The sequence below is a fragment of the Lipotes vexillifer genome, unplaced genomic scaffold (assembly GCF_000442215.2).
Source record: "Lipotes vexillifer unplaced genomic scaffold, Lipotes_vexillifer_v1.1 scaffold252, whole genome shotgun sequence".
In the NCBI taxonomy this organism is placed as follows: domain Eukaryota; kingdom Metazoa; phylum Chordata; class Mammalia; order Artiodactyla; family Lipotidae; genus Lipotes; species Lipotes vexillifer.
Genome location: NW_006773367.1, coordinates 3,414,243 through 3,437,785, shown reverse-complemented (window position 1 = coordinate 3,437,785; position 23,543 = coordinate 3,414,243). Strand labels below are relative to the sequence as shown.

General features: G+C 37.1%; 1 protein-coding gene across 2 annotated transcripts in view; it reads left to right on the top strand.

Annotated features, from left to right (window-relative positions):
• CDC14B (cell division cycle 14B) overlaps window positions 1-23,543 on the top strand; it is a 54,345-nt gene that overhangs the window by 8,763 nt on the left and 22,039 nt on the right. For both annotated transcript variants that reach the window (XM_007448297.1, XM_007448296.1), the window contains exons 5-7: window positions 13,006-13,082; window positions 18,742-18,808; window positions 21,604-21,666. In XM_007448297.1, the coding sequence (XP_007448359.1) occupies window positions 13,006-13,082; window positions 18,742-18,808; window positions 21,604-21,666 (207 nt within the window). The remainder of the gene's footprint in view (window positions 1-13,005; window positions 13,083-18,741; window positions 18,809-21,603; window positions 21,667-23,543) is intronic.

The window sequence follows — 23,543 nt, the reverse complement described above, 5'->3', positions numbered from 1 at the left end:
CTAATTATTTCATTCATCCTTCACTTATTAGCTGGCTTACTTTTATGGAAATTGAGCTTTCTCTCATTCAGTTGGGGCTCTTTGGTTACCCTGAAACGAATTTTCCTACCGAGAAGGCAGAAAGAGTGGCCGTTTCCCTTTAATCACCAGTTTTTGAAGTATTACATGAATAGCCACAAAACAAAAATTTAAAACCCTATTTAAAGTCATTTAAATAATGTTTCATTGGGTTTGAACTCATTTGCTAAACATTTAAAAAACGTGCAGCACTTTCCCAACACCTGATTAGCATTTGGGAAGTTGGAAATTTACTAACCAAATGCACATCATTGCTGAATGGGATTAAAAAAATAAGTGTAATCATTCTTGCATTTGTATTTACATATCATGGTAATGTATCTTTTTTAGTTACAGCAGCCATTAAAATCAAGAATTGGAATAGCTGAACTTACAACTAGACTTTTATTTATTTTTATATATTTATTTTATTTTTGGCTGCTTTGGGTCTTCTTTGCTGTGTGCGGGCTTTCTCTAGTTGCGGCGAGTGGGGGCTACTCTTCGTTGCTGTGAGCAGGCTTTCATTGCGGTGGCTTCTCTTGCAGAGCACGGGCTCTAGGCATGCAGGCTTCAGTAGTTGTGGCTCACAGGCTCCAGAGCACAGGCTCAGTAGTTGTGGTGCACAGGCTTAGTTGCTCCACGGCACGTGGCATCTTCCCAGACCAGGGATTGAACCCGTGTCCCCTGCATTGGCAGGTGGATTCTTAACCACTGTGCCAGTAGGTGTAAACATTAATACCTAGCTGTGAACAGTTATTTGGAAGACGCCATTGTATAGGGGATGAAGTTTAGGGATTTAGGTTCAGATTGAGCTAGCTTTTAATTTCAGTTTGGTAGACTATCTGGCACAAATTAAGCATTGACTAAACGTCATTCTCTTTCTCTTTTTTTGGTTCTGTCTACCATTATTACACCTTAAATCTGCTTTTTATATTAAAAAACAAGAAAGTTACCATTGTATCTTACTGATTATCAACTTTGGTTACATCTTACTGCCCCAGCATTTATATTTTCCTATAGATACATAGTACTTAGTTCTTCTATAGGTTAAATGTACTTTTGAGGGCTTGCCTGGGAGATTAACCATTGTTTCTAACAGTTTTCTGTGGTTAAAGCATCCTGAGTGTAAAATAAATGACACAAGCAAACTGTTGGTACATAATTTGCAAATTTGCCCTCCTATAATGTTCAATAGATTACTTTGGTAGAGCTAATTGTGGTAACATATAGATTCCCTGTTTAAAATGTATCACTGTATTATATTTTTATTTTAAGCAATTTTTATAGCCTTCAGAATGGTTTACCTTTGTAAACACACTAAAAACTGTGATACTAATTAAAGATGTTAAAAAAATAAAAATACTGCAAATTCTGTCAAAAAAATAGTTTACTGGTTTATTGGGTTGGAATTTAAATATCCTTTGTTATACTTAACTCTGAGATATGATGACTTGTGTAATTTTTTTTAACATTTTTACTGGAGTATAATTGGTTTACAATGTTGTATTACTTTCTGCTGTATAACGAAGTGAATCAGCTATATGTATACATATATCCCCATATCTCCTCCCTCCCAGCCACCCCATGCCACCCCTCTAGGTGGTAACAAAGCAGTGAGCTGATCTCCATGTGCCATGCAGCTGATTCCCACTAGCTATCTATTTTACATTTGGTAGTGTATGTATGTCAGTGCCACTCTCTCACTTCGTCCCAGCTTACCCTTCCCCCTCCCCATGTCCTCAAGTCCATTCTCTACATCTGCGTCTTTATTCCTGTCCTGCCCCTAGGTTGATCAGAACATTTTTTTTAAGGTTCCATATATATGTATTAGCATACGGTATTTATTTTTCTCTTTCTGACTTACTGCACGCTGTATGACACACTCTAGGTCCATCCACCTCACTACAAATAATTCAGTTTCGTTTCTTTTTATGTCTCAGTAATATTCCATTGTATATATGTGCCACATCTTCAGCCATTCATCTGTCGATGACACGTAGGTTGCTTCCATGTCCTGGCTATTTTAAATAGAGCTGTAATGAGCATTGTGGTACATGACTCTATCTGAAGTATGGTTTTCTCAGAGTTTATGCCCGTAGTGGGATTGCTGGGTTGTATGGTAGTTCTATTTTTAGTATTTTAAGGAACCTCCATACTGTTCTCCATAGTGGCTGTATCAATTTACATTCCCACCAACAGTGCAAGAGGGTTCCCTTTTCTCCACACCCTCTCCAGCATTTATTGTTTATAGATTTTTTGATGATGGCCATTCAGACCCATGTGAGGTGATACCGCACTGTAGTTTTAATTTGCATTTCTCTAATGATTAGTGATGTTGAGCATCTTAATAGATGTGCCTCTTGGCCATCCGTACATCTTCTTTGGAGAAATGTCTATTTAGGTCTTCCGGCCACTTTTTAATTGGGTTGTTCGTTTTTTTGATATTGAACTGCATGAGCTGTTTATATATTTTGGAGATTAATCCTTTGTCAGTTGCTTTGTTTGCAAATACTTTCTCCCATTCTGAGGGCCATCTTTTTGTCTTATGGTTTCCTTAGCTATGCAAAGGTTTTAAGTTTCATTAGGTCCCATTTGTTTATTTTTGTTTTTATTTCCATTTCTCTAGGAGGTGCATCAAAAAGTATCTTGCTGTGATTTATGTGATAGAGTGTTCTGCCTATGTTTTCCTCTAAGAGTTTTATAGTGTTTGGCCTTATTACATTTAGGTCTTTAATCCACTTTGAGTTTATTTTTGTGTATCGTGTTAGGAAGTGTTCTAATTTCAGTCTTTTACATGTAGCTGTCCAGTTTTCCCAGCATCACTTATTGAAGAGGTTGTCTTTTCTCCACTGTATAGTCTTGCCTCCCTTATCAAAGATAAGGTGACCATATGTGTGTGGGTTTATCTCTGGGCTTTCTATCCTGTTCCATTAATCTATATTTCTGTTTTTGTGCCAGTACCATACTGTCTTGATTACTGTAGCTTTGTAGTATAGTCTGAAGTTAGAGAACCTGATTCCTCCAGCTCTGTTTTTCTTTCTCAAGATTGCTTTGGCTATTCGGGATCTTTTGTGTTTCCATGCAAATTGTGAAATTTTTTGTTCTAGTTCTGTGAAAAATGCCATTGGTAGTTTGACAGGGATTGCACTGAATCTGTAGATTGCTTTGGGAAGTACAGTCATTTTCACAATATTGATTCTTCCAATGCAAGAACATGGTATGTCTCTCCATCTGTTTCAATCATATTAAATTTCTTTCATAGTTTCTTATAGTTTTCTGCATACAGGTCTTTTGTCTCCTTAGGTAGGTTTATTCCTAGATATTTTATTATTTTTGTTTCAGTGGTAAGTGGGAGTGTTTCCTTAATTTCTCTTTCAGATTTTTCATCATTAATATATAGGAACGCAAGAGATTTCTGTGCATTGATTTTGTATCCTGCTACTTTACCACATTCATTGAATAGCTCTAGTAGTTTTCTGGTAGCATCTTTTGGATTCTCTATGTATAGTATCATGTCATCTGCAAACAGTGACAGTTTTACTTCTTCTTTTCCAATTTGGATTCCTTTTATTTCTTTTGCTTCTCTGATTGCTGTGGCTAAAACTTCCAAAATAGTGGTGAGAGTGGGCATCTGTGTCTCGTTCCTGATATTAGGGATAATGGTTTCAGTTTTTCACCATTGAGAACAATGTTGGCAGTGGGTTTGTCATATGTGGCCTTTATTATGTTGAGGGAAGTTCCCTCTATGTCTACTTTCTGGAGGGTTTTTATCATAAATGGGTGTTGAATTTTGTCAAAAGCTTTTTCTGCATCTATTGAGATTATTGTATGGTTTTTATCCTTCAGTATGTTAATATGGTGTATCACACTGATTGATTTGCATATATTGAAGAATCCTTGCATTCCTGGGATAAACCCCACTTGATCATGGTGTATGATCCTTCTAATGTGCTGTTGGATTCTGTTTGCTAGTGTTTTGTTGAGGATTTTTGTATCTGTGTTCATCAGTGATATTGGCCTGTAGTTTTCTTTTTTTGTGACATCTTTGTCTGGTTTTGGTATCAGGGTGATGGTGGCCTTGTAGAATGAGTTTGGAAGCGTTTGAGAAGGTTAGGTGTTATATTTTGGAAGCGTTTGAGAAGGATAGGTGTTAGCTATTCTCTAAATGTTTGATAGAATTCACCTGTGAAGCCATGTGGTCCTGGGCTTTGTTTGTTGGAAAATTTTTAAACACAGTTTCAATTTTAGTGCTTTTGATTTGTCTGTTTATATTTTCTAGTTCTTCCTGGTTCAGTCTTACAAGGTTGTGTTTTTCTAAAGGTTGTGCTTTTCTAAGAATTTGTCCATTTTATTGGCATATGGTTGCTTGTAGGAGTCTCTCATGATCCTTTGTATTTCTGCAGTGTCAGTTGTTACTTCTCCCTTTTCACTTCCAATTCTGTTGATTTGAGTCTTCTCCCTTTTTTCTTGATGAGTCTGGCTACTGGTTTATCAATTTTTTTTACCTTCTCAAAGAACCAGCTTTTAGTTTTATGATCTTTGCTATTGTTTCCTTCATTTCTTTTGCATTTATTACTGATCTGATTTTTATGATTTCTTTCCTTCTGCTAAATTTGGGGGGCGGGGTTTGTTCTTCTTTCTCTAGTTGCTTTACGTGTAAGATTAGGTTGTTTATTTGAGATTTTTCTTGTTTTCTTGAGGTAGGATTTTATTGCTATAAACTTCCCTCTTGGAACTGCTTTTGCTGCATCCCATAGGTTTTGGGTTGTCATGTTTTCATTGTCATTTGTTTCTAGGTATTTTTGGATTTCCTCTTTGATTTCTTCAGTGATCTCTTGGTTATTTAGTAGCATATTGTCTAGCCTCCATATGTTTGTATTTTTTACAGTTTTTCTTCTGTACTTGATATCTAGTCTCATAGTGTTGTGGTCGGAAAAGATACTTGATACGATTTCAATTTTCTTAAATTTACCAAGGCTTGATTTGTGACCCAAGATATGATCTATCCTGGAGAATGTTCCATGAGCACTTGAGAAGAAAGTGTATTCTGTTGTTTTTGGATGGAATGTCCTTTAAATATCACTTAAGTCCATCTTGTCTAATGTGTCATTTAAAGCTTGTGTTTCCTTATTTATTTTCATTTTGGATGATCTGTCCATTGGTGAAAGTGGGGTATTAAAGTCCCCTACTATGATTGTGTTACTGTCAATTTCCCCTTTTATGGCTGTTAGCCTTTGCCTTATGTATTGAGGTGCTCCTATGTTGGGTGCATAAATATTTACAATTTTTATATCTTCTTGGATTGATCCCTTAATCATTATGTAGTGTTCTTTGTCTCTTGTAATAGTCTTTATTTTAAAGTCTATTTTGTGTGCTATGAGAATTGCTACTCCAGCTTTCTTTTGATTTCCATTTGCATGGAGTATCTTTTTCCATCCTCTCACTTTCAGTCTGTATGTATCCCTAGATCTGAAGTGGGTCTCTTATAGACAGCATACGGGTCTTGTCTTTGTATCCTTTCAGCCAGTCTATGTCTTTTGGTTGGAGCATTTAATCCATTTGCATTTAAGGTAATTATCTATATGTATGTTCCTATTACCATTTTCTTAATTGTTTTAGGTTTGTTATTGTAGGTCTTTTCCTTCTCTTGTGTTTCCTGCCTAGAGAAGTTCCTTTAGCATTTGTTGTAAAGCTGGTTTGGTGGTGCTGAATTCTCTTAGCTTTTGCTTTACTGTAAAGGTTTTAATTTCTCCTTCAAATTTGAATGAGATCCTTTCTGGGTAGAGTAATCTTGGTTATAGATTTTTCCCTTTCATCACTTTAAATATGTCCTGCCACTCCCTTCTGGCTTGCAGAGTTTCTGCTGAAAGATCAACTGTTAACCTTATGGGGATTCCCTTGTATGTTATTTGTTGCTTTTCCCTTGCTGCTTTTAATATTTTTTCTTTGTATTTAATTTTTGATAGTTTGTTTAATATGTGTCTTGGCGTGTTTCTCCTTGGATTTATCCTGTACGGAACTCTGTGCGCCTCCTGGACTTGATTGACTATTTCATTTACCATGTTAGGGAAGTTTTCAACTATAATCTCTTCAAATATTTTCTCAGACCCTTTCTTTTTCTCTTCTTCTGGGACCCCTATAATTTGAGTGTTGGTGCATTTAATGTTGTCCCAGAGGTCTCTGAGACTGTCCTCAATTCTTTTCATTCTTTTTTTTTTTTTTTCTGCTCTGCAGTAGTTATTTTCACTATTTTATCTTCCAGGTCACTTATCCGTTCTTCTGCCTCAGTTATTCTGCTATTGATTCCTTCTAGAAAATTTTTATTTCATTTATTGTGTTGTTCATCATTGTTTGTTTGCTCTTTACTTCTTCTAGGTCCTTGTTAAACGTTTCTTGTATTTTCTCCATTGTATTTCCAAGATTTTGGATCATCTTTACTATAATTACTCTGAATTCTTCTTCAGGTAGACTGCCTATTTCCTCTTCATTTGTTTGGTCTGGTGGGTTTTTATCTTGTTCCTTCATCTGCTGCATATTTCTCTGTGTTCTCATTTTGCTTAACATACTGTGTTTGTGGTCTCCTTTTTTCAGGCTGCAGGTTCGTAGTTCCTTTTGTTTTTGGTGTCTGCCCCCAGTGGGTGAGGTTGGTTCAATGGGTTGTGTTGACTTCCTGGTTGAGGGGACTGGTGTCTGTGTTCTGGTGGGTGGGGCTGGATCTTGTCTTTCTGGTGGGCAGGGCTGTGTCCAGTGGTGTGTTTGGGGGTATCTGTGAACTTAGTATGGTTTTTGGCAGCTTCCCTGCTAATGGATGGGGTTGTGTTTCTGTTTTGCTAGTTATTTGGCATGGGGCGTCCAGCACTGGAGCTTGCTGGCCATTGGGTGGAGCTGGGTCTTAGCGTTGAGACAGAGTTCTCTGGGAGAGCTCTCGCTGATTGATATTATGTGGGGCCAGGAAGTCTCTGGTGGTCCAGTATTGTGAATTTGGCTCTCTCACCTCAGAAGCTCAGGCCTGACACACAGGCCAGAGACCTGTCAGCCATACATCTCAGAAGAAAAGGGAGAAAAAAGGAGAGAAAAAAATAATTAAAAAATAAAGAAATAAAATTATTAAAATAAAAAAAATTTAAAAATTAAAATATAAAAGTAATTTTTAAAAAAAAGAGAGCATCCACACCAATAAGCAAATCTACCAATGATAAGAAGTGCTAAAGTCTGTACTAATATATACGTAAAAATCAGAAACAAGTCAGTCGCAGACAGCATACCCCAAGTCTACAGTTGCACCCAAAGTCCACTGCCTCAATTTTGGGATGATTCGTTGTCTGTTCAGGTATTCCACAGTTGCAGGGTGCATCAAGTTGATTGTGGAGATTTAATCCGCTGCTCCTGAGGCTGCATGGAGAAATTTCCCTTTCTCTTCTTTGTTCGCACAGCTCCTGGGGTTCAGCTTTGGTTTTGGCCCCACCTCTGCGTGTAGGTTGCCCTAAAGCTTCTGTTCCTGCCCAGACAGGGTGGGATTAAAGCAGCGGCTGATTAGGGAGCTCTGGCTCACTCATGCCAGGGGAGGGAGGGGTATGGTAGTTATAATTGGAATGCAGGGCGAGCCTGTGGCGGCAGAGGCCAGTGTGATGTTGCAACAGCCTGAGGTGCGCCGTGTGTTCTCCTGGGGAAGTTGTTCCTGGATCACAGGACCCTGGCAGTGGCGGGCTGCACTGGCTCTGGGTCGGGGTGGGGTTAGGGGGGCATGTGGATAGTGACCCGTGCTTGCGCACAGGATTCTTGGTGGCCTCAGCAGCAGCGTTAGCATTTCATGCCCGTCTCTGGGGTCCGAGCTGATATTTGCGGCTCGTGCCCATCTCTGGAGCTCGTTTAGGCGGTTCTCTGCTTACTGTGGGCAGACAGGGAAGGAATCCCCTCTCCTTGCGCACCGCGAAGCAATGGTCTCTTGCCTCTTAGTCAGTTCCAGACTTTCTTCTGGACTCCCTCCCAGATAGCTGTGGTGCACTAGCCCCCTTCAGGCTGTGTTCATGCAGCCAACCCCAGTCCTCTCCCTGGGGTCTGACCTCCGAAGCCCAAGCCTCAGCTCCCAGTCCCCACCCGCCCCGGCGGGTGAGCAGACATGCTTCAGGCTGGTGAGTGCTGGTCGGCACCAGTCCTCTGGGTGGGAATGTCTCCACTTTGCCCTCCGCACCCCTGTTGCTGTGCTGTCTGTCCTTCTTGGCTCTGAAGCTTCCTCCCAGCCCACCCCCAACACCAGTGAAGCAGCTTCCTAGTGTGTGGAAACTTTTCCTCCTTCACAGCTCCCTCCCAGAGGTGCAGGTCCTGTCCCTATTCTTTTGTCTCTGTTTTTTCTTTTGCCCTACCCAGGTATGTGGGGAGTTTCTTGCCTTTTGGGAAGTCTGAGGTCCTCTGCCAGTGTTCAGTAGGTGTTCTGTAGGAGTTGTTTCATATGTAGATGTATTTTTGATGTATTTGTGGGGAGGAAGGTGATCTCCATGTCTTACTCGTCCAACATCTTGAAGGTCCCCCTCCATGTTTTGGTTTTTTAAACTACCAGAGGCTTCTCTAAGTACATAGATTAAACTTCAAAATGTTCTGTGGAAGAATAGAAATGAGAAGTACATGTCTAAATAACTGGGCTTTATTATTTGAGACCTGAATTGTCAGGATTAAAACTATACATGATCAAGTTGTGATCTTTTTGTTTCAGTCCACTAATTTATCCATTGCTACTTGAGGCTCTCCTAGGTTTTGAAACATCGATCAGCAATCCAAGATCAGAAGTTTTCACAGGGGCTGGGTTAGGCAGATGGTAATTTTTTAAATGGGGGCAGTGGAATCCTAATGGCTACAATATTGTTCAGCAACAAAACAAAACAAACAAGAAAAACCCACAAAAAACAAAACCAAGAAAGTTTGTGTCATGACTTTGAAAAGCACTACCAACTTCCTAAGTATTTTCTATCCCAGTATTTTATTTTTCCTGTGAGATTGCCTTTTGCTCCTTCAGAGAGATTCCTTACCCTGGAGAGATTCAGCAGGTTCTCCTTACTCATGTTTCCTAAGCCACGGGGCTTCCTTACTTTTACATCTCTGCACTTGTCACATTTTTAAAAACTTTATCTACTTTCAAGAAACTGAAATGATCAATTGCTCACTCTTTACTGTGTTACTTGCTGTATTATCTATTGCTGCCTTACAGATTACACCAACACTTAGTGACTTAAAACAACAATGTTCTCTGAAACAGTTTCTGTGGGGAAGGTATTTGAGATTGGCTAACTTGCGTGGGTCTGCTTCTGGATCTGGCTGGGCTGCAGTCATCTGAAGGCTTGACTGGGGCTGGAGGGTCCACTGCTCAAATGGCCCATTCACATGCCCAGCAAGTTAGCACTGGTTGTTGGCAAGGAGCCTCAGTTCCTCGCCACATGGGCTGCGCTCACAAAACAAGAAGCTGATTTACTTGGAGTGAGGAGTCCTAAAGAAAGCAAGGCAAAAGCCACAACGTCCTTGTGATCTAGCTTCAGGTGTCACGCTCTACCATTAATGCAGTATCCTGTTGTTTACACAGTGGTGACCTATTCATTGAGGGTGGAAATACCAGAAGACGAGCATCTTTGGGGCTGCCTTGGAAGCTGGCTACCACAGCTATTTAGTATCTCTCTTGTTCATCTCTTGTTGTTTTCTATTTTTGGACAGCAATGTGCAGTGGCCATTCTATATATATAGCTTTTCATGAAAATACACTAAAAGAATTTGAGAAGCACATAGCTTCCAAATTGCTGGGATCACACTGATGCATCATAAAATCTCATTGATTTAGAGTTTACTAATTTGAGAACTAATATAGGAGCCATTTTAAGGATTCTTCTCAAGTAACAAATTTATAATAATTTTAATGGGGAAGGGCTTTTGACTAGAGAAGATGAGTGGGTGTAAAATTAAGAATTATAGATTGTTAGCAAACATTTCTTTGATTGTTGTATGTCTTAGTCCTTTTGGGCTGCTATAGCAAAATACCAGAGGCTAATAAACAACAGAAGTTTATTTCTCACAGTTCTGGAGCCTGGGAGTCCAGGATCAGGGTGACAGCATGGTCCAGTGAGGGCTGTCACATGGTGGAAGGGCCTAGGGATCTCTCTGGAGTCCCTTTTATAAGACACTAATCCCATTCATGAGGGTTTCACTCTAATGGCTGTCTCCCAAAGGCCCCATCTCCTACTACCATCACTTTTGGGAGGTTAGGATTTCAACATATGAATTTTGGATGGGACAGAAACATTTGGACCATAACATTATGTAAAAAACTTATTCTGAATCTGTAAATTTCCTTCAACTTATTACATTGTACCTAAAATTTCTATATATAAGCATTCCCCAGTTGGGTTTAAAGGTTATGTTTTTTAAAAGTTCATCACTAGGAATATAGGTTTTGTTTCTCCATAGGAAAAAATGTTACATTTTTCTTGGGTTCTTTGAACTGAATTTGTATTCCAAGGCTAACCCACAATTATTTAATGTATTAGAGACTATTTCTGTTTTGAAAGTTAGAAGGAAATAATACCATTGCAATTTTAGTAATTAAAGAAACCAAGGAACTGCAATCTTGAGTTGGAGGAATTATCTTTCACCTGGTGTTTAAGAAAACGTTTATATAATTTGAGAGAAGTTCGTATTAGAAATTTAGGGAAAATCTGAATGAGGTTTCTGGATTTCATTTAATTAATTTATTTAAGTTATGTATGTATATACGTACATCAGTGAATCAAATCCTATTCTTACCCTCATTGGCCTCAAGGTATTTTTTTATTTGGTTTTGTTTTGTGTTTTTGTTGTTTTTTTAGAGGAAATTTTTTGGAGGCGTCCTGCTAGGAAGTCCTAAAATAGAATGGAGAAATGAAAAGGCTTTCCTAAAGTTATTCATTAAGTCTTAGAAGAGAAAGGAAGCAGGTTGGAGACTAGAAGAGAAGGAGTAAATGTAGAGAAGCGGGGGGGGGCCACTAGATTTAAAAGACTTTTTAGTTTTTCTTAAAGGAACTGTTATGCTCTATTTCCAAATAAATAGTAAGACAATATAAAGTCAATTGATCGATTGATCCTTAAAAGATCTAAATAAGTAATATATAGATAAATATAATGTTGAGTGCAATTATAGATGATTTTGATTTGTTAAGTCATGATGAATTACAACCTTCTCTGAGTCAGTAATATTGTACCTGAAAATTTGTTTGATACTAGGTAAGAAGGCATTCCTTTGTTCTTGGGATTGATTGTTCTTTGTGGGTTTGTATGCTGCTATAGATAAATGTTAGAAAATTCTGTATAGTTAATTATAGTTCTGTATTATTAGAGTAAATGGGATAAAATCATTTTCAGAAACAGGGTAAACATTTCCATTTATGAGTCTTAAAACAAAATTGATAAAATGCCCTCTGGAAGCTGACTTGTTTTAAGATATATCCTTCTCTAAGTTTCACAGATTCTTGCTGGATCTTTGATTTTTATAATTTTTCTTAATCCAATGATATATTTGTATTAACTTTTTATCAATTATTTTAAAATTTCCTATTATAAGTAGATTTAAGTTCAATGAATTAAGGATCGAATCTGAGTCCACATAAAAGGTATTGGGTTGGCCAAAAAGTTCATTTGGTTGTTCTGTAAGATGGGATGGAAAAGCTGAATGAACTTTTTGGCTAACCCAATATGAATCTGGAGTTACAATGAAACATAAGACATGGGTTCTTACTTCAGAATTTTGTTGAAGAAACAGCTCATTTATATAATTTTAAGTAATGGAGATAAAAAGTTTGTAATTAAATTTTTTAGTTATTTATTTTTACTGGTCAAAATTTAAAGTGTATTTTCTCCCAAAGTAAGCTTAAGAATTGAATTGAATTTGGGTAATAATATGTGTGCCAAATCTAATGCTTGTGGCCTCTCTCACCCCTTGCCTCCATGTATGGGTGGAAAATGTCCTGCCAGAAGATTCTGAGTTGGAAAAAGATGTGCCTTCGGATAGAGTGAGGGTCAGAAAGTCCGAGGCAAACTTAATTGGGGCTGGGGGATGACTTATTTAGGGGGATGACTTATTTAGAGGGATGCCAGTGGACATTCTCAAGCTCCAAGTTTCTAGAACAGGTTGCTTGTGAGGAAGAGGAGGGGGAGAAGAGAATGAGACCAGTAAAATACTTCTGCAATACTGGAAATGAGAAGACAGTGGAACAACATCTATGAACTGTTGAGAGAAAAGGACTACAGACCTGAAACCATATACATAGTCCAATGTCAGGGCAGAAAACAAGATACTTTGGAAATACAAAAAGGTCCACCAACTGTGGACCTCAAATGCTGAAGAATCCACTTGAAGTATTCTACCAGATAAAAATGGAAGCATAATGTAGTTCTGAAGATAAAAGAAGCAAATGACAATAGTAAACGAATGAAGTTTTATAGGAAACCCGTACAATATTGTAAGTTGTTAAGTCTAAATGGATGGAGTTAATAAAAATGTTTGTTCTGCTTCTATGTTGCTCTCATCCTCCCCCCAGTCCCAGTCCCAGTCCATCCTCTATCCCCATCTCCCACACACTTCTTTACTATCATCTTGGTGTATTTTTAGAAAGGACATGAGGTCAAAGCATGTGCTCAGTCTAACATCTTGATTTAGAAAATCTGTTCTTGAAATGCTCTACTTCTTACCACAAAAGGCTGTTGTAAAAAGTTGTTGGTCAGGGCTCTGCAAGCAGCAGAAACCAGCTATGACAGCAGATTTAAACAAAAGGGGAATTCACTGACTGGGTAGTGGGCAACTCATAGGATCCTTGGGAAGGCTAGAGAATCAGGCTCAGTTGATTGGCTAAAGATTGTACAAAGCTTACTTCTCAGTGACAGTACTATATCTTTATTTAGAAGTAAATTGCCTTTTTCTTCTCTCTTCAAATGTAGGTTATATATTTGGGGAAAACTCCAGAAGAAGCATATAGAATATTAATGTTTGGAGATACATCCTATATTCCTTTCAGGTAAATATAAGAATGTTATGGTAGATTCATTTAATCAGGCCCTTGCCAGAAATATCTTGGTGTAGTTGTTTCTGAAAAAAGAAGACCTCATAAATAGTTATTTTGAGGTGGGTGCAAATAACACCGTAGATCTAGGTTACTCAACAGTGATGCTATTGACATTTTGTTGGGGGGGGGTTGTCCTGTGTACTGCAGGATGTTTAACAGCATCACTGGCCTCTGCCCACTAGATGTCAGTAACACCTTCACCCCAGAAAATTAATTGTGAAAGCCAAAAATGTCTCCAGACATTGCCAGATGTCTGTGGTGGTGCTAGTGGTAGTGGTGGTGAATCGCTCCGACATGAGAAGTCAGAACCACTCTCACTGATGGAAACTGTGCTTTGTAATCAGATGAGAATCCTGGAGTTATAGTATGCAAAACCACCGTTTTCCAGTACTGTGGAGTTTTGGTCCTGAGGAGTTAAGAAATAAGTTTTTCCCAATAATCAGGAGTTACGTCTGGGGCAGAAACGAATCCCCTTTTCCTAGGGACACAGCCAGCAGAAATAGTGGGTGAGGTTGCTAATATAGCACCACTACTTGAAAAACCAAAACGGCTGTGTCATAGAGGTGGTAGATAAGTAATGTCTTTATATAAGTTAATGACATCCTCATCCTTATGTCAAAGTTACCAGGTGATTGTGTTGAAGATATTTTGAAAAAAAAGCCCCAAAACTTGTGTTTGTTTTTTTTTTTAAATCAAATGAAGTTCTAAAAGTTGCTCTTCCTGTTTATCAAAACACTTGACTTAGCTGTATAATTAAATACTTGTATGGTGCTTAAGTATAATAAGTGTGTGAAATGATTTTACTCATTGCATACTGTATTGAGAATTTCAAATATTGCATCATTCTTCCACCTGCAAATTAGTTAATAGTTTTAGGATTGTTGCATATACCTCAAATGCCTGATTTTGAAGACGTGGGCTTGCCTTTAAAGGGGAGGTTATGAACCTGACTTAATTGTGGACAAGTTTTGGGGTGAGTGTCCCTAATCTTATGCAGAATCTGTCTCCTTCTTAAATAACTGTAGGACTGTCCATGGATTTACTCCATGAATTAGAGATTTTTGTTAGGATAGTCTGCAGAGTTCAGTTATATATTGCACTAAAGGCTGCATGTATATTAGTGATTTAGCCAATTAGAAGAATTGCTTTGGACCCAGTATCACTCTGCCTTTCTTCCTAGCTCAGAGATCATCTTAAGTATTCTTTGTGGTGGATAGGAAGGGTTGAAGGTTATTTTCTAAACTGGAGAGTGCTCCATTTTTCTTCTCAACTTATAACAGCAACCGTATACTTCCTTCAGAAGAAATGATTGTGTTTGTGGTCCCTGAGTCATAGGCACATTGCTGTAGTGATAATTTTGTTCTACAGAACTTTTCTTTTATAATAGTAATCCTTTATAATAATAGTGCCATTCTTAAAGTTTATAATGCAAGGTCCTGAAACAGGGATAAGCTTACACATTTCACATAATCTAAGTAAGGATCCATGAAGCATTGTTAATGTAAGAGAAGTTTTGTGTTAATTTAAATACAGGGATCAAAAATAAAATAAATGTTGTTTACTGCCATACCCATGTTTAAATTCTTAAAGTTTGGCAATGAAAAATGTAGTTAGTTGCTTCTGGTTCCAGGAACAAAAATCATTAATTCTCTACAAAAACAGGACTTAGCTAGAAGCAGTTCAGGTTTGTGAAATTTGAATCTCTTTAGTCATAGATGCCAGACATTTAATGATTCTCCAAGTGTGGCCTGTGAACTAGTGCCAGTCTGTGAACTTTTTGTTACCAGCTTGTGATAAGTACAGGAATTACGAGTAAGATTTTACAGACTTTTTAGCAATTTAATAGACTATTTTTATGTCTGTGGAATCAAATAATAGAAGAATTTAAGCTTGTATTTATGTGTTTTTTTCCTTCCATTTTTCTAATAATTCATTTTTACTTACAATATAAGATTATTGCATTATTGTGGGTATGTAATAGTACAAATATTATTGTATTTTACAAAAGTATCAGCCTTTGACAGATTTAAAAATCTGTGCTTCACCACATTTTACTGTTCTGAAGAACTTACTAATTGAGAGTAGGCGGGTAGTCCAGTGGTTCCCTGGTGGGGCAGTGGTGAAGACTCCACACTCCCAATGCAGGGGGCCCAGGTTCAATCCCTGGTCAGGGAACTAGATCCTGCATGCTGCAACTAAAAGATCCTGTATGCCACAACTAAAGATCCTGCACGCTGCAACAAGGATCCCGCGTGCTACAACTAAGACTGGGCACAGCCAAATAAATAAATAAATATTAAAAAGAAAAAAAAGAAAGTAGGCAAATCAGGATTAATAAAACCTGATAATATTTTGACAGAAATTACACTATAGTCTTTTATCTTTGACAATTCAAGAGCATAGAATAAATATAACTGCTAACAAGGGATTGTGCAAGAATAGTGTTCACTTGTCTTTAATAACTCCTTTTAGGCTCATAGCAATATTTAATTAGATGTAATTTAAGTTACATATAATTCTTCAACCACTGAGTTTTAAAAAATATATATATATATGATTTCTTAATGAATTATATTAGATATTTCTCTACCTGTCTACCTGAAAAAACAGTATATAATATAGTTCAACATTTTCTTAATACTTTTGGATCATTGTTATATGAAGAGCATATACTTCTGTTCTTTGGTATTACCTATAATACTCCTTGATTCTTAGTTGTTTTTGTGTGTGTGTGTTTTTTTGGGTTTTTTGGGGGGGACTCTGTTCTTTATTTTCTTGAGAGGTAGTATTGCAGAGCTGCTAATAGCTTGGCTATTGACATCAGACAGATGGGAGTTTGACTCTCCGTTCTGCCACTAATATCTCCGTGGTTCTTTACAAATGTGAGCCTTGGTCTCTTAGTCTATAAGTGGGAATGATAGTAGGATCACCCTAATGAGGTGTGAGGATTAAGTAGCATCCTGCTTATGAAGCACTTGGTGCCTGATCCTTAGATAACATTTGTTAAACATTCATGTTTTTTTCCTTTTAAAAACCATGTATAACTTAGACACAATTAAAAACTCTAACTCCTATGTGTACAGAACAGTTAAACTCCTACATATTTACATGTAACTACCATCCAGTTCAAGATACAGAAAATTGTCAGCCCCCATGAAGATTCTCTTTTACCCCCTTTCTAAAAGTTTTTCTTTTCTTTAAATGTCATATAAATGGAATCACACAGTATACATTTTTGGAGAGCTGGGATCTGGTGTTTTAAATATATAATGTCTGTGAGATTTATCCATGTGGTGGCAGGTGTTAGTATTAATAGTTTGTCTTATTTTTATTGCTTTTGTAACATTCCATTCTATGAATATACCACAATTTATTTGTCCATTATCCTTTTGATGGATACTTGGGTTATTAGTAGTTTTAGGCTGTTATGAATGCAAGCTGCTATGAAAACTTATTTTTTTAAACTAGTATTTGACATTGTTTTGCAGTTTCTAAGCAGTATTCCTTTATTGATTCTCATCTGCTTTTCCAAGTTTGTTAAATGATCTGTGACAAGGTTTTTCCCCTCACAAAGGCTTATATCCAGATTCATAGCTGCTATTTTACCATTTTGAAGAAGTCTGATTGCTTCGGTGGGAGGAAGGAGGTGTGGATGTGTTTAAAGTTGGAGGTGTTAATGAAATAAACATGAGTGAATAAAGAAAGATTCTTGTCTATTCAGATAATGTGGCAGAACTTTATCCAAGCTCAGATCAAAGCTTGACTAGAGCAGAGCTTGGCCCACAGTAGGTTTATTCAAAGTTATGCATTGAATAAATGCATCAAGTTGTCACAAAAACTGAATCAACATGCCTTTAACTTGAATGGAAAAGAATTATCATAAGTTAAGAAGATACTAATCATAGCTTACTGAGGAGACATGGTGAAAAACATTGGGATGCAATTTGAGAGCTCATCGTCTTTCCACTGATCATTTTGATTTAGACTAAACTACTTCATTTTCCTACCTTAGCTTCTTTATCTTAGAAACATTCCTTATTCCATGAAACAGTTACTTGTACAAAACATTATTTGTGTTGATCCTGTAAGTCAGTGGTTCTTAAACTTGAACGTATATCACAATAACCTGGAGGACCCAGCCCCACCCCTAGAACTGGTCTGGGTTGGAGCTTGAGAAATTAGCATTTCTAACAAGTGGGGTGCATGTTGGTGCTTCTTGCCCAGGGAGTATATTCTGAGAACTAATGCTGCAGGTCATTTTATTTTTCTCCTTCCTGAATATTGCCAGTAGGCTATTGGTAAAAATCATTTTCTCGGTTGCATTGAGACCTTTCCTAGCTTTTGGAAGAGCAGCATTTAAATTCAAAAGCTTACAGAACAAAAATGGCACGTTGTAAGGCCTTGCGTCCAGTCCTCATGAAGCCTAACATATACGGAAGTAAATCTAACCAATTCAGACAGTAATGTCTAAAACCGTCTTAGCTAAAAAGGATGCCCTTTTCTTTGATATTAATGTTGCTATAATAATCTATATTCTTAAAGTTTGTACAAGAACTAAACATTTTAAATGTGCCTTAATTTTTCAGGTAAGTGAATTACAATGTGAAAGCCCAACCACGGCAGGCAATTAATTATGGCTCCAATAGCAGCCTGGTTCCACCTGGGACCAAATGAGTACCATTCTGATAGGCACAGTTGCTTGGCATGCCTAGAATGATCATAATAAAATTCATTTTTATCTTGCCTAATTCTTAAAATTTTTACTTTGTAATGAAATGACTCAAGTTAGCCAAAAAGGAGAAGCAGGTGGGAATGGAGGAGTACCTTATTTTTCTGGACAAAATTTTAACTGACATAAGACATTTGTAGTAAGGTTACTAACAGGTGTTGATGCAGTGTTGGGTGGGGCTGTCTAACTTAATTTTAAGCACTTCTCCAATGTAGAGTGATTCTCCTAACAGTAGTTGACTCCTTAGTTTCTGTGGTTTTATTGGTACTGTTGTCCTTTAAGAACCAGAAAGAAGTCGTCCAGTTAAATTGTTAAAAAGTATAAGAACATAATGAGAGGAGCAAAATGCTTTTTAGCTTGCACCTATTATTCAAATATTATCTTGCTTTCCAAATTTTTTTTGCTACGTGGATGGAGATAAACACATGCACACACAACATGCATATACAGAATCAAAAAGCAGTCTTTCCTGCTAACAGTTTGACACAGTATTCTCCAGTTGGAAGAAAAAAATCAACTGCCTTTCCCTTTTGAGGAGAGGAGTACATGCTATTGAGAAGTTGAACTCAAGAAGGAACTTTTGAAGCTCAACTATTAAAGCCAAAAACAGTCTAGACAGATCATTTGAAATTTAAGATGTGGTCATTATTGATCCACATCTGTAAAACAGTATCTACTGGAATAGGTAGAAATTATAATGAACTGTATAACAGTGACTTATCCTTTATTTAAAAACCAAAAGGCAAGAATTCTTTTTTTTTTTTGAGACTGATCCTGAGTATGTGTTTGATTTTAAATTCTAATCAACTTTGTCTTGAGATAAGTGTACAGCAGAAAATTAAATTAACTGAGCTATGTATTTCAATACTTTTGGAATTTCAGAGATGCTGCCTATGGGAGTTGCAATTTCTACATTACACTTCTTGACTGTTTTTATGCAGTAAAGAAGGTAAGTGACTTGTAGGATACACCCAGTATTGTGCTGGAGGACTTACGTACAGTGCAAGGAAGACAGGCCTTCTTCCCCAAAGATCTTCCAAGATGTATATGATGTGAGAGGTATCACATTTCCCTGCCAGCATTAGAATGACACTAAACTAGAAAACAGATTATTCTGAATCTGAGTGCTTCTGTGCATGAGTTGGGGGAAAAGCCACTTGAACACAGGGAACAATAAGAAAGTTTTGTAATTAGCTTCTAAATTCAGAATTGGTTTTGAATGTGTTATGATTTCAAAGAAAAAAAAGAAGTAAATAGGTTACTGGTTTCTAAGTTCTCTATGATTTATGTATTTTATGGGTCTGATTCCCATCAATTCTGTTTACAACAGACATTTCTATAACACAGTAACTGTCAAATACTTTGTTTTTGTATCTTCAAGCATTCAATTTCTAGTTCAACAGAAGTATTTGAGTAGCCCATTAGTTTGTCACTAGGTTTTATATAATGCTAAGTATAGGTCACTACTGCTTTGTCAAAGCTATTTTAAAATAACTCCTGTGTTTTATAACTAGGGCTACTTGCTGTCTTTGACTCCAGGAGACAACCGTCATACCACATTCTAAATAAACAGGGTTCCCTGGAGTCATGTGATGCAGCAGACCCTGGTTATAACACTCACTCCCTCAGGTATATTTCTTGAATATCAGGGCCGTGCAAGAAACTAGAATTGTCAGTCAGTAGCCCTTGGATCAAATAAACCTTCAAAAACATCTCAAGTTTGTGTGACTTGTATTTTCAGAGGCACAAGGAACCCAGGTTTACTTTCTTGTATAATGGAACAGGGTGGCTTTCTGAGAATTTTGACAGAAATTTTAGGGGTTAAACTGAGAGACTTAATTAGTATACAAATTCAGAGATTAATTATTATATCTTTTTTCCTATATAAGGCAATGAGGATGGACCTTAATTTTGGGACTGAGTCCAGCAACTCTGTGGTGTATGGAGCTGATGGAGGTAGTTGCTGCAGGCTCTGAGACAGCTCCATGAGGCCACAGTTTAGGCAGGTCATGGGCAGAGGAGGTGATCAGGAGATGGGGGGACAGTAGGTATAGATGACCCCTTCTAGTTACAGTTACAGTCCTTGCCAGATGGACCCCAGGGAACTGCTGATGTAGCCAGGCATACTTGTCCTTGATCCTAGAGCTCCCTTCTCCGCTCCCAGCACCTTTAAAAAAAAAGAAAGAAAAGAAGAAGAAACACTTATGAGGGCCTTGGAGATGGTCTACTATAACATTGGCTTTGTCTTTATCAGATGTTATATCCAAAGTTTAATTAGCTATAACTATAGATCAAAGTTTGCTTTTTTCATGCTACATTTAATTTTTTTTTTTTTTTTTTTTGCGTGCGGTACGCGGGCCTCCCACTGCCGTGGCCTCTCCCGTTGCGGAGCGCAGGCTCAGCGGCCATGGCCCACGGGCCCAGCCGCTCCGCGGCACGCGGGATCCTCCTGGACCGGGGCACGAACCCGCGTCCCCTGCATCGGCAGGCGGACCCTCAACCACTGCGCCACCAGGGAAGCCCGCTACATTTAATTTTATTCAAGAGACAACAGCTTCTGATTTTACATTTAAACATTTTCTGTTTGTGACTGATTTTGAATATTATTGTGTATTTGAAATTTTTATAAATGTATCAATAATTATGTCTTGATTTTAGTAGTGCTTTTTTTTAAGTGCTACTTCTAATAGGGTCTCCTTATGAAATTCAAATTATAGAAATTCCCTGCAAACTGATACATTTTATGGTATCATTCTGTTATTTTATTGTATCACTCTGTTGTTGTATTATTATGTATCATTCTAGTCCAAATATGACATATATTGGGTACTCCAAATTCAAAGAAATAAAATTCATCGTGGGTTTGGTCTTGGAATTAGGACTTAAGCAACTATATTTTATAAAATGAGTTCTTTTTGTTTGGTATTATAGCCTTCTTATTTCTCATTCATATTTCCGTAGTTTACATTTTGCACACTGGGTTTGCAGAATCACCCCTTTTGAACCAAGAATACCTTCTTGATCAAGAATTGTTGCTTACATACTGTCTGGCTCAGTAAGCTGGGAGAACGGTTGTCAGAGGCTGCCAGCTTGTCCTTATCTCAGAAAATAGATATTGTGCTTATTTTGCTTAGCATGCTCTGCCCATTACAACTCAGAGTGAGGCTACAGAGTAGAAGAGGAAATTCATAGATTTTTCCTTATTGAAAGAAGGGTTTTTTCCCTCGAAATTTTGCATTTTAGTGTTGATCTCTGGGCTGTCTTTAGTATAGGGAACATTAATCTTTTAATTCAAGACTGTTCAGAATTTGAAAGTGAAGATGTTTATGAAATGTTTGGGATTTGTTTGATATAAACTAACCCATGGTTTCTTTCCTTTATATTATTTATTTAGCAACCATTGGGTTATGCATTATATTTGAAGCCTGAATGATGTTGATCTAATAAACTAGTAGGATTACTTTGAAGCCTTGATTATTTAGATCTTGCATGGATAGGCTGACTGATGAAGGAAAATAAAAAATAAAATTTCATTAAAGTAAATATTATTATAACTAATTTTCCTGATAATGGAAGCATGTAAAAGACATAGCCCACCTCCTTTGAAAACTACTCAATGGAACATAATCTAAATATAAGAATGTTTTTCTGGGGTGCCTCCTGATACTTATTATTAAGAAATTGGATTGGAAACTGTTTCCTTATTTGCATCTTTGTTATTAAAAGCCTTCCTTTGGATTTTAGGCAATGCAGTATGGCTTCCTTAATTTCAACTCATTTAACCTCGATGAATATGAATACTATGAAGTAAGTTTTCAAGGATATTGTTTTTAACTCTTTTATGCATGTTTTACTTCCAGAAGTAATATTCTTATTTTTTGAAAAATCAAACAATTTAGATGTGTGTAGAGTGAAAAAGTCTTTTTTTCTCTTATTCTTATTTCTGTAGTCCTAGTTCATATTGATTTTTGCATTTGATACATCTTTCCACAGTGAATGAGTGTGCTCTGGCATTTTTCTTTAATTTTTAGTTTAAATTTTTTTTATTATTGATGACTTTCATACAGTGATTAAATGAGATAATGTTTGTTAAACCCTTAGCATAGGAGCTGATGAAATGAATAGCCATTATACATCTAATTAACTCTGGAAAATATTTGTTTTTGTCAGAACCTATTGTTTCTGTGAAGTCAAGACACTTTTGGATGCAAATTACAAAAAGTGAACACAAATGGCTTAAATAAAATGGGGAAAATTTATTGATTTACGTAAATAAAAAGTCCAGGAGCTAGTGTAACTTCACTCATGACCAGATTCAGGTACTCAAGCACTTACCAGAAATTGGGCTGAAGCTAGCTTTGTTCCAAGGTCAGTTCTCCCCAGTTGGGATAAAGATGGCTACCAACAGCTTTGACTTACCCGTTTGATTTACCCAACTCATTGGAAAAGAAAATTCATAGCTCCAGCAGAAGACTCTCGAACTCCTCTCCTTAGCCTGGCTTAGATCATGTCTCTAGCCCTGAACTAGGTTGTGTTTTTGGTGAGTGTGGGGGACGAGTAGGTATAGAATACTTTGGCCATCACAGCAGTGGAATCGGGTCAGCCCTATCAAATCATACAGACCAGGAGAGGTGGGGTGGGGCGGCACAGAGAGGAGAGAATCCAGGCAGGCAAAACCACAGGTGTCCTCTATGTTTTTTAATGTTTTTTTTTTTTTAATGAGTAATTTGATTCTACCATTCTACCTTCCAAGTAGATAATGAGTAAGATGTTATGCTAAAGGTCTTTTCCAGCCAAGAATACTTGTGGAGTCTTGTTTTTTTTTTATCCTGCTATAGTTATCTTGAGCAGACAGTCTCACTAATATTGGAATGATTCCACAGACAGCACTTTATTCAGCAGTATCTTGAATCCTCAGATAACTGTTCTTTCACAATCAATTTTTTAAATAACTATTATTTTAAACTCCTAAATATAACTGAACTATTTTATTGATAAATTGGGTTAATAGTTACTACTAGTCATTACTGTGATGTACCAAACATATAAAAGCATATTGTGTGATTCATTAGGCCAACCCTGCCTTTACTTCTCTGTAATAGCAGTACATTTATAAAGTACAATACACATCAATATTTATATATTTACCATCTTAACTACTGAATATAATTTTTTGTGCTTCTCCTTATAAAATTAAACATTTAAAATAAAATATACTTTCTCTTTTTAGATAAGCAAAACTAATAAAAACACCAGTTGGTATTCCCTCAGTGTAGCACAGTGATGCCTTTATGTGTTTTTTACTAAGGAGTAATATAGGTGCTAATTAGCTTCCCTCTTACTAATGCAGAAATTGCAGCATTGCGGGAGAGTAGCAGGGTCACCCACAAATGTCTTTTACTTTCAGTGAAACTGCATTGAGACACAGGGTAGCTACAGACCACCATGGTAGCTTTGTTTAGTCTCTATAAGTATTTTTAGAAATTTTGGATTAGTGTTTTTCATTGATTCCACGGTGCCCATTTTATCCTGTTTTGAATAGGAATTCTCTGAATTCAGGATATATCTTACAATCTATGATGCCTGTGATCCAATGAAATCTATCACACATTTCTCATTAAAAACTCCAAACTTCTGGTTTTACTACAAAATCAGAACATGTGGCAATACTTGTCCTCATTCCT